Below are 10,809 nucleotides of genomic sequence, written 5' to 3'. Positions count from 1 at the left end.
GCCCGAGGGGCGCGGCAGCCCCCCGCCCGGCCGCCCGAGAAGGCGCGAGCATCTAGGTGGGCGGTCCCAAAACTGCTGCCCCGGCGTTGCCAGGCAACAGCCATTCAGTCCGGTTGCTGGGACACGCGTCGCCACGGCGACGGCTCCGCGCCGCGCACTCCGAGTATTTAAAGAGCAAGCGCGCGCAACGGCTGGGTGTCGGAAAGCGGCTTTCCGGGCCACCGCGGTCTCCCCTTCTGCCTCCCCGCGCCCCCCTCCCCCGGCCATCCCCTCCCCCTCGTCCGGGCGCCGAGTCTCTGGCTTCCGAAGCGGACCAAACTCCCCGGCGCGACCCCGGTTCTGGGGCTGGTCCGGCTGCAAGCGGTGCGGAGCGGGGTCCCGGGCCCCGGGCGGGCGGGAGGGACGGGACGCGGTGCAGTGTTGTTCTTTGCCCCGCCAATATTGCACTCGTCCCGGCCTCCGGCCCCTCCGGCCCCCCGGCCCCCCCTCACCCCGAGCGGGCCGGCTCCAGCCCTCCTGGCTGTCGACCCGGACCACCTCAGATCCACTGGAGTGTCGCCGCAGCCACCGTGAGTAAGTGGGGCTGGGAGCACCTAAGCCATTTTCGGACCAGCCCCCCATCCTTCACCTACCTCAGTCCAGCACCGTTCTTGCTCCACCAGGCCCCCAACCTCCCCTAGATCTCTAACTCTCATCCTACCGGCCCTCCTCCTCACCCCTCGGCCTCCCTCCTGCTCCCCACACTACCCCGGAAAATCCCTAAAATAAGCAACACCAACTAGTGTGGAAAACCACTGGAACTTTATGGCAATGTGTTCTCTTTCCTGGGGTTAGTGCCTGAGAAATACCCCCTGAAAACTTCCCATCTCCTGAACAGTGGGGTCACCACCCCTCTGGGACTGAACTCCTGTGGGTGCCGGAGGAGGGTCTGTGTTTGGCTGAGCGGCTGCAGATTAGACCCGAGGGTCTCCAGGACGGACCCCAAGGCCAAAGGGGCAAAGACCAGGATTCTGAATCCGGCGGCCGCCTCTTCACGCTCTTCCCTGGAGCAGCTGCCTCCGGAATGGCTCGAAGTCCTCGGGCACGGTGTCTGAGGAGGGAGGAGTCACTAGGGTCAGAGGATGGGACCCTCCCAGGAGGGACAAGGGTCGGAAGGTCAGGCTGATCCACGTCTTCAGCCTCACCATTGCATCGATACTGGAGATTGGACCAAATGATGTTTTCTTGGGAGAAGCAGAATACGCCAAGGCGCCCCCCTCGCATGGCCGTGTCAATGATCACCCCGGAGTCTGCCACCAGCTGAGGGCCCTCATAGAGCTTCACCCTGTCCGGGAGAGGGGTGTCCGTTGGTCCGATGGGCAACTGGGCCATCAAGCCCGGGCCCTGCTCATCCCCAACCCCCCTCGAGCTCACCGGGCCTGAGAGAGAACGGAAGGAGGGAGAGGGAGGAAGGAAAGGGGAGGGACGGGGGGTGCTTTTCTCAGGCCTGGGGCCCCTGCCTCTTTGTCCGCCCCCTTTGCATCTCAAAGCACCAGCCGCATTCCAAGCGAGGATTGGGTTGTCATGACAATGAGCACAATGGGCTGGGGGGTGAAGTCACCCGCTTCCCAGGCTCTAGTCCACCCTCCCTCATCCCCTGCCCTGGCACCCTGCAGCCCCAGGCACCTTAAAGGGGAACCAACCCGCGTCCCGGGACCCTGGGCTCTTGCCATTGGCTGTCCCTTCCCTGTCATCCCCACCGACGAGGAGATGCGCAGTTGTGCACACGGCACTGAACCCAGAAGCCTTAGCTCCGCTACTAAGAGATGTGCCATCTGGGCCTCAGTTTACTCCTCTGCAAATGACGGCCCCTTCCAGGTCAGACACTTTGATGGGGCAGCTTCTGGCATGGAGCACGGAAGGGGCTGGAGGTGATGGGCCTCTCCACAGACTGGCCTGCGGCTTAGAGGCTCCCAAGATCGCCCCATTTCACGGAGGGGAAAACGGAGCACGGAAGAGGAAGGACCCGCCCAACGCTGCCTACAGGTCTTCCTTCCGCAGCGCCTGCACCAGAGCCCCGGCTGCCTGAGGACGAGGAGAGCGGGGCTGAGGCGGTACGTCTGTGGTGAGAGGGAAGAGAGAGCAGCGGCCCAGTCCTGGCCCAGGGCACCGGGCCCGAGGAGGCAGTGGAGGGGCAGTCCGGTGGGTCTGGCTAAAGGCGAAGGAAAGGCGGGGCCTGGGGTCCGGCAGGAGGGCTCAGCGCTCCCCTCACCGAATGTAGCCGACTTGAGGCCGGTGCAGTAGCTGCCAGCGGTAGGAGGTCTTGTCCCGCCAGCCCACGTTCCGGGGGTCAGTCCACAGCAGTCGCACCTGGTCGGGGGTGTGGCCAGTATGCCACAGGGCATTCCGGAGATGTTCACCTGGGCCAGACACGGATGTCACTGCCTGGAGGGTATCGGTGAGGACAGTGCGTTAGCCACAGGCCCCGAACCACAGGCTGGTAAGTGCCGGTGGCAGAGGAAGTCAAGGCGGGCGGGAGAAGGATCTGGAGGGCCCCCCACCCCCTGACCCCGGGAGCCAACCTCCAGGCCAGATACCTGGGAAAGAGGGTTCCCACTCACGTGGGGGGTGGGGAGTCTGGGGAAGGGCCCAAGGAGGTGGCGGGTCTGGGCAGTTGCAAGACCTTGAGCTGCAGCCCGGGCTGAGCCACCGCCCGGAAAGGGGTGGCCTGCCAATACGTCTGCTCCGTCTGCTTCCACATGACCACGTAGAAGCGGCCGCTGTCCTGATAGCTGAAGAGAAAGCCTGCGTAGTCGTCATCTGTGACCGTGTTCACGTGGAAGGTGCCTTCGAAGTCCACACCGTTGAAGGCTGTGTATCCTGGGGGTGGGCGGGGTCAAGGTCAGAGCCGGCAGAGCTACCGGTGGCCCACTGTGGGCCAGGGGTGGGATGGGACGCCAGCTGTACATGTGGCCAGCTCAGCCCCCCACCGTCCGCCCCTGTGGGATTTCTCCATTTGGAACTTATTGAGCTGGGTGTCCCTTACATACCAACGGCCAGGCCGGGGTCACTGTTCATGGTCTGAACGATTTCCATGCCCTGGTCGTGGCAGGAAGGAAGGAAGCCCTGATCCAGTACTCTGACCTCCCACTGCCCCCCCCCCCCCGGCCCCTGCCAGCCCCCACCTGGCAGTCTGGTCTGACAGCACCTGCCCAACCCGGTGCCCTAGTACCTGGTTGAGCACCACCCAGTTTGGGTCAATCTGGGCATCACCCTCAGGATCCAGGACAACCGTCTGATAGGCCCGAAAATCCGTGAGGGTCACCTCCGCACTTTCGGGACACACGTCCAGGGGGTCAACCACCGCATCATTGTCAAAGTCATCCTCACACACGTCACCAACGCCATTGCCTGCGCAGGGTGAGGCCAGGCGCTTGGGAAGGCCTGGCCGTGGCCCCGAGGCCGCGCTGCCACCCCTCCCTGGGCAGGGCCCACACCGGGCCAACCTTCTGCGGGGCCCCAGCCTTACCATCTGAGTCCTTCTGATTGGGATTGGGAACCAGGCGACAGTTGTCGGGACCAGGAGGCACATAATCTGGGATCCCGTCGTTGTCATCGTCCCCGTCACACTCATCTCCAAGGCCGTCGTTGTCGGAGTCCAGCTGGGAGCTGTTTGGCAGCTGTGGGCAGTTGTCCTTGGTGTCCTGATGTCCGTCCCCGTCGCTGCCCAGAACAGGCACCAGATAAAGGCTCTAAAAGTACCACATCCATCCCCGCTCTTCGGCGCGAGGTCTGGGATGTACCCTCCATTCGGCCCCACAGCCCCCTCTCTTCGGGGTGGGGACTGGGGTGTGCCCTCCATTCGGCCACACCCCCTGCCGTCAGCCAGGTGAGGTAAAGTCCCACAGCAGGGGTGGAGGGCAGACCTCCTGCTCGACAGTGGTGGACAGTCAAGGCTAAACCACGGAGGAAACTGAGTATGTGCTAGAGGAGAGGAGAGGAGGCCCTGTATGACCATCTAGCTCTCTGCCAACCCTACCTGTCCTCGTTGGTGTCACAGACATCCCCCACCAGGTCGCTGTCTGCGTCTGTCTGCGGGAGAGGGGCCGGTTCTCAGCATCTGTTGGTAACTGGAGGATGGCTGGCCCACTTCCTATCTGAAGGGCTGGGGCTCCACCCTCCGGCCCCCTACCCCGCACCGCCGTACCTGAGTGGGATTGCTCATTTCAGGGCAGCTGTCACACGCATCTCCCACCCCGTCCTCATCCCTGTCTGTCTGCAGGGGGTTGGGGACTTTAGGGCAATTGTCCAGTCCGTTGGGGATACCTATAAGACACGGGGATAGCACAGAGCCGTCACTAGGACACGTCACATCCTCTTCTGCGTTGGTGAGAGCCCAGAGCTCACCTCCCGCTCAGAGAAAAGCTGCTCAAGACCCCTGCCTGCGCCCCCCGCCCCCCTTCCTCACATTCCCATTGACCCCTGCCCCACGCCAGTCTCAGACTTCCTGGCTGCCCCTTGTGCCCACCTGCATCCAAATTCTTACAGGCCCCCCACCCCCCTCAGCCCCGTCCTGCACCGTCCCCGTCCACGTCGTTGTCACAGGCGTCTCCTTCCCCATTGCCATCCGTGTCCTTCTGGTCATTGTTGGGAACGTTGGGGCAGTTGTCACAGGCATCCCCGAATGAATCTGTATCTGAGTTTTGCTGGTCCTTGTTGGGGAAGAGCCGGCAGTTGTCCTGGGTTGGGAGAAGAAGGGTCAGGCCTCCTCCCCGCGGCCTCCTCACCCCCACACCCTTGACCCCATCCTGACAGCCGGCTAGCCCGGCCTCCACGTGACCATCTTGCCCTGGCACAGGGCGTGTGCCCCCCCCCCCCACCAACAGTCCTGGGGCCCTTCCTGTAGAGCTGCCAGGGGCCAACGGGGGGCAGGGTCATGGGGCAGGGCAAGATGGGGAGCAGAGGAACTGGAAGGGGTGGGACGGCTAGGAGGCACCTCGACATTCTTGATCCCATCGCCGTCGGCATCATCGTCGCACTGGTCCCCCACGCCATCGTTATCAGCATCTTCCTGGCCAGAGTTGGGGGTCAAAAGGCAATTGTCCTAAAGAGCAGGAGAGAGAGGCCGGATGGGTTGTGGCCTGCCCCAGCCAGGGTGCCTGCCCCCCCCCCCCCCCCACTGCCCGCCCACCCGCCCCACACCTGCTTGCAATGTTTGTTGTTGTCCATGCAGGGCAGGGCCTGGTCCGGGTAGCCGTCGATGTCCGTGTCGGTCCCACACACGTTCCCGTTCCCGGCCCAGCCCACGTTACACTGGGGCAGTGGGGCGGGGCGGGTAGGAATGAGGGTCCCCGCCATCTCCTCGTGCCCCACCCTTTTCCCTGCTTCGGCCTCTATTCTCACCAACCGGCACCTGCGCCCGGGACCACCTCCCTCCCCTGCTCAGGCCCCACCCAGGCCCTAAGCAGGGTCACCAGCCCTACCCCTCTCCAGATTCTCCCTTTTCCTTCCAAGCCCCAGGCCTAGCTCACCGAGCAGGACACGGCCCCGTTGCGTTCAAAGAGACAGTGCGCGTGGACGTGGCAGGGGCTGTGGGCTGGGCTGTGGCAGGTGCGGGCGGGGACGCAGCCCTGGCTCTGGTTGCCCACGAAGCCCAGGCGACAGGGACCACACTTGAAGGAACCCTGAGAGGAGGGAAGCGGTGACTCAGGAAGGAGGTCAGGCTGCCAGGTGCCCCAGCCGGCGGTGCGGGACCTCACTCCCTGCTCCTGCTCGAGGCCACGCATCGGTCACTTCCTCGGGTTCCCCTGACAACCTTTCGAGGTGTCTGCCGGCCCTGTTTTTCAGGTGAATAGACTGACGCTCGGAAAAGCCGGGCTCGCCAGTCACGGTGAGAAGCAGGACCCGGCTTCCAAACCGGTGCGGGGAACGTGTGCGTGTGGTGCCCCAGGGAAGGAAGCAGGAAGTAGGACGTGGGGTGTGGGTGTGCTCACGCGTGTAGGCGCACTGTCCCACCGCTACAGGCGCGGTTGGGCCGCTCGGCTTACCACAGTGTTGGTGCAGATGGAGTTGGGGTCGCAGCCACCGTTGTTACCGTCACTGCATTCGTCGATGTCCTGGCAGACCTGACGGGACAGATCGATGACGGATCTCCTCGCGCCCCTGCCCATGGACACTGACACGAAGCCCAGACCCCAAACCGCTGTTAGCGCAAGGACCCATGTTCGACCCGGACAGCCGACCAGGCCCCGGCAAGGCCACGACCTCGTCTATGCGTTCTTTTTTTTTTTCAGTTAAAAAAAATTTTTTTAACGGTTACATATTTTTGAGAGAGAGAGAGAGACACAGAGTGTTAGCTGGTGAGGAACAGAGAGAGACGGAGACACAGAATCCAAAGCAGGCTCCAGGATGTCAGCACAGAGCCCGACGCGAACCCACGGACCATGAGATCACGCCCCGAGCCAAAGTCGGACGCTTAACCAACTTAGCCACCCAGGTGCCCCTCGTCTACACATTCTACCCGACCTGACCTGTTTGCTGGCGCGGGCGTAGTCAATACCCACACCGGACACCCGCGTGCCTTTGTAGCCCTGGGGACAGGCCTCACAGCGGAAGCCGGGCATGGTGTTGATGCAGCTGACGCCAGGAAAACAAGGGTCCGCGTGGGCACACTGGGGAACGGAGGACGATGGTCGGGCGCCTCTGCCTGTGGGCCCCCCGGGGCCCCTCCCGGCTAGGCCCAGACTGCCCTGCGCCGCCCAATGGCCCTCCGGTCTTGGCCACAGACTTTGTCCCCTCCCGTCTTGCTTCCTTTCCGGTCTCCCGGTGTCCCAAAGAAAGCCCAGGCTCTCGTGCTTCCGACCAACAGGTACCCCACCTCCTTGGGCCTCTCCCACCTCCCTCACCCCAAGTGCCGGTGCCCCTTCAAGCTGGCCGCCCCCACCTCATTGATGTCGCTGCAGTGGGTGCCATTTCCCTGCAGGCCGGGGGGGCAGGGCCCGCAGCGGTAGCCGGGGTACTCGTACACCTCCATGCAGTCCACGCCGCGGAAGCAGGGGTTGGGGCTGCAGTGCGAACGCTGCTCGTGGAAGCCTGGGGGGCAGGCGAGGTCAGAGCCACCCGGAGGCGGCCACTCCGGCCCCGCAGAGGTGGGGGGGACCGCCACCGCGGGGCCGGGGGCACGGGGTCGCCTGGCGCCCGCCCCGCTCCCCACTCACCGCACACCTGACACTCCATGATGGTGTTTCGGATCAGGGACATTTCCTTCACCTAGCAGACAGAAGGGCGGGGGGGGGGGGCAGTCGGCTCCTGGCAGCTCCCCCCCTCCCCCAGCAGCACCACCTCCCTGGTGCGGGTGCGCTCAGACCTGGTCTCGGATGTCATCCCGCAGCTCCACCAGGATCTGGTTGAAGAGGGTGAGCTGGGTGACCAGCGCCTTGGTCTGCTCCCCTGTCAGAGCCCAGGGTGCAGAGAGGCTCAGAGCCGGGCCACCACCCTGGTCCCTCTTTAGGGTCAGAAGCCAATTCCCGCCGCTACTGCCCACCCGCCTTTCAAGTCCCACCCTGTCCTGGCCGAAGAGGTGGCGGGCCACAGCCCCTGGCCCCTCCCACCTCCTCGTGGCCCACTCACCCAGGATGGAATGGAGCGCGTTGGTCACTGGAGAGGAGAAAACACAGTCAAGGGCGGAGTCGTGAAGAGGGCCAGGAGGAGGAAGGAAAAGAGGGACAGGAACAAAGGCCTGGAGGAGCCTTAGAATAAGGACAGGCAGGTGGATGGCAGGAGGGCAGAGGTGACGGGCGGGCAGCACCAGCTCTCCCACCGGGCGAGAGACTCTGCGAAGGGCTGCCTCACAGACCGTCAAAGCCCACACCTCCGGTCCTGGCCTGGCAGGGGCAGAAGGGATCCGAGTGAGAGGCGACCCAGAGCAGGGCCAGGGCCCCAATCCACTCCATTTCCACACGCCCCTCCCCCGCCGAGCTCCTGCTTCCACAGTCCTTTTTTGGACCGATCTGCGAGAAGTGGGCGTTTTATTTAAGCAAGAACCTTTGAATATCCCTGTCAAGGAGACCAGGCAGATGGACGATGCTCAGAGCAACTGCTGATGGGTGACAGCCGCCACTGTAAGACCCAAGACCCTTCTCTTAGCCACTGAGACCAAGCAGTTCACTTTCCCAGCCCTCACACGGAGCTCCGGTCTTCCCCTGGACGGCTGCTTTCCTTCCCCAGCCACCCTGGTTGGGGAGGGGGGGGAGTGGTGGTGGCCTGAACCTGGAGAGTTTTGTGACCCACACTTCCTGGGATGGCCGTGTTATCTGGGGATCACAGACCCAGAGGCGGAGGAGATTGGGATAAGAGGGTCAGAAGCCCAGGAATGAGTGTTAAGGGGGAAATCGAGGAGACGAAAGTCAATAAAGACCACAGGATGTGACCTGGGGTCCGGAAGGTCAGCTAACGGAAGTCTGCGTGTTACCTGCTCTGTGGATGGACTCGTCCCCCTGGAACGGACACTCACTCAGGGCTCCCACCCGGGCCATGGACCCGCCCAGAATCATTTTCATAGACTCCACAAAGCCCTGGGGGGACAGGAGCAGAGCAGGGTGGGAGGACCCGCTAACTCCTCCCACGGGGGCAAACCGTTTCCGCAGAAACACCGGGGCCTCCCTTCCCGCTCACCTGCATCCTCAAATAAGCCTTCTGTCCGGTCCTAATCTCCAGCCCATCCACCTCCGCTGGAGGAATGGGGGCCAGCCCTGGGAGCCCGGCGTGCTGGTCACCCAGTTTGCAGTCCACGTAGAGCTGCAGGGCGAGGCTGGGTCGGGAGGGACCTCGGAGTCGCAGGAGAGCCGTGTGCGTGCGCCCGTCGGCCAGGCCCGCCTGCTGCAGGTTCACCGCGTGGACCTTGCCGTCCTCCCGCTGGTACCGCACCAGCACTGCCCAGGAGGGGAGGTCAGTAGGGGACTGTCCCCTATCCCCTGCCTCCCAGCCGAGCCTCGCATCCACTCTTCCGAGTAACACACCTATTGTCCTCATTCAGCTAACGTCTCCCGACACCTCATACACGGCAGGTGCACACGATACGTGCTTTTCAAACGGGTTCAAAGACCAAGACTTTCTTACTCTTCAGTGGCATCAGATCGCTCTGTCCCCTGCTAGGGTGGCAGCTGGTTTTGCACCCACTGAATCGTGCCAGGGATCTGCTGGACTGCTTTTACACCCTTGCTAGGACACAGAGACAGGCCTCCCCTCCCCAAGTGCAACATCCGCTCCATACAAACATTAGGCCTCACTCTACTGTTTGGGTACCTGGCCTTCTGAGGCACCTCCAAGCACCCCGAACCAGGTGCGCCCCCCCACCCCCGGTGCCTGAGCACAGCCTGATGGGTCCATGGGGCCCCAGGAGAATTAAGAGGGATGCAGGGGTGGGGATGAGAGAAAGTGCTCAAGGGGCACCACTGCAGGAAAGGAGATGCCCAGCAGTCACCTTTGTTGATTTTGCCCACAACGGAGGCCTCCAGCCATCGTGTGTTGTCCTGCCGAGAGTAGAGGCCAAAGAGGACACCACCCTGTTTGGGGGGCAGGCGGAAGGTGGACAAGAGGTAGATGTCCCCAGCAGTGAGCAGGGCGGTCCGGATCTTCTCTGCCACAGCGGTCATCTGCCGAGACTCGCCCACAGTCAGCAGGTCAATCACTGGCAGGCAAGGGTCATCAAGGTCAGTGAAGGGATCAAATGCTAAGGCCTGCCCTTCCCCCGAGCCCTCGGGGGTGGAGCACCCTTCATCACTACCTCCACGCCCGCCACCAGGCAGTATTAGTCACCTTCTTGAAACTCAAGCTTTGCTGCTCTGGGAAGACAGGGCATCGTGCCTTCCTTTTGCCCTCAGTAGTGCCTCCCCACCGGGTCTGGGAGCCCGCGGGCCCGAGGCTCTCTTGCAAATACAGAAACGGCGCCCGGCAACCTTGAGATGCCCCCACCAGGTGGCGCAAGGGAGCCACCGTGCTGATCCCAGGCAGAAGTAGCACCTGGTGCCCACAGCACAGAACTGGAAAAGCAGTTTCTCTTTATGCTGCTGCGTTTGGCTGCTTCCACACCCAGATGCCCCTCCTCCCATCCTGGGGGCTCAGCACACTCACTTTGGATGAGAAGAGCTGCCCACTGAGGGCTCCAACCCTCCTGTCTGCCTCTCCCCCTCGGGAATGTAGGACCGGGCTCCTGTGCCTCCTGTGTCCTGGCCAATCTGTGGTTTCCCTTCCAGCCAGCAATGAATCTGTGCCTGTGTCATCTGCTCCAGCTACCTCTCCCACACCCACAGGCCCATCCCACAGCCAGACCTCCGGGAGAGCCCAGACCTCTGGGTCCCCACCCCACCCCCCACGTCCCAGGGCAGCCAGGAGCCCTGGCTGGGGGTGGGGGGGGTGGGTGAAGAAGCCCACCTTTGCACTGCTCTCCCAGAGCCTGGAATGCCTGTGGATGCTCAGACACCAACCCAGCCAGGCAGCCCTAGCATCCAGCTCCTGAGTCCTCTGCCCTGGCCTCGTGCTGACCTTGGCCACTTCCCACTCACCCAGTACCCTCTGCTGTTCACTCCTACCCCCATGGCCATGATTTCATCAATCTTCCATCCGGCTCAATTTCAGGACTCTCCCCTTGCCCACATGTTTCCTGCTACTAGGCTGGGGGCCAAAGGAGAGGAGGCAGAGAAGGGGTCTAAGAGGATGGAGACGGGCTTACCCTGCAGGTCCTGACTGGCACATGCGAAAGTGCAGAGGAGAAGAAGAGCCAGGGCCCCCCGAAGTTCCTGCGTCTCCATGCCGCTCAGCTGGCTCACTACC

The 10,809-nt window shown here is 63.2% G+C and overlaps 1 protein-coding gene and 1 long non-coding RNA gene across 4 annotated transcripts; one reads left to right on the top strand and one right to left on the bottom strand.

The window, feature by feature from the left end:
• Positions 1–782: 782 nt before the first annotated feature.
• Positions 783–10,803, bottom strand: LOC121026718 (thrombospondin-3). Of its 3 annotated transcripts, none has more exons than XM_040469502.1 (23): positions 10,709–10,803; positions 9,461–9,667; positions 8,653–8,909; positions 8,450–8,552; positions 7,609–7,635; positions 7,346–7,428; positions 7,197–7,248; positions 6,923–7,071; positions 6,510–6,650; positions 6,027–6,104; positions 5,511–5,663; positions 5,182–5,292; positions 4,976–5,083; positions 4,559–4,718; positions 4,187–4,305; positions 4,019–4,071; positions 3,509–3,702; positions 3,212–3,390; positions 3,030–3,078; positions 2,663–2,859; positions 2,252–2,424; positions 1,185–1,324; positions 783–1,090 (listed from the first exon to the last, which is right to left on the bottom strand). In XM_040469502.1, the coding sequence occupies exons 1-23, from the start codon at positions 10,785–10,787 to the stop codon at positions 1,032–1,034; spliced, it is 2,871 nt and encodes a 956-aa protein (XP_040325436.1). In that variant the 5' UTR covers positions 10,788–10,803; the 3' UTR covers positions 783–1,031. The 3 variants fall into 3 exon arrangements, with proteins under 3 accessions (XP_040325436.1, XP_040325439.1, XP_040325438.1); XM_040469505.1 differs by lacking the exon at positions 10,709–10,803 and adding an exon at positions 10,111–10,625; XM_040469504.1 differs by lacking the exon at positions 10,709–10,803 and adding an exon at positions 9,796–9,970.
• LOC121026719 (uncharacterized) lies at positions 9,577–10,194 on the top strand. The gene is made up of 2 exons (XR_005788426.1): positions 9,577–9,689; positions 9,861–10,194. It is a non-coding gene; the product is annotated as an uncharacterized LOC121026719 (long non-coding RNA).
• Positions 10,804–10,809: the final 6 nt, after the last annotated feature.

The sequence above is a fragment of the Herpailurus yagouaroundi genome, unplaced genomic scaffold (genome assembly GCF_014898765.1).
Source record: "Herpailurus yagouaroundi ecotype Mexico unplaced genomic scaffold, PumYag 152149, whole genome shotgun sequence".
NCBI lineage: Eukaryota > Metazoa > Chordata > Mammalia > Carnivora > Felidae > Herpailurus > Herpailurus yagouaroundi.
Note: the sequence above shows the minus strand (reverse complement) of the source record. Positions and strands in the feature narration are given on the sequence as shown.

Coding starts and splice junctions, on each gene's coding strand:
- LOC121026718 (XM_040469502.1), bottom strand. CDS start 10,787: ATGGAGACGCAGGAACTTCGGGGGGCCCTGGCTCTTCTTCTCCTCTGC. Junction 9,668..10,708: donor TGCCAGTCAGGACCTGCAGG/GTAAGCCCGTCT, acceptor CTTGCCTGCCAG/TGATTGACCTGCTGACTGTG. Junction 3,079..3,211: donor ACTGGGTGGTGCTCAACCAG/GTACTAGGGCAC, acceptor TGCCACGACCAG/GGCATGGAAATCGTTCAGAC.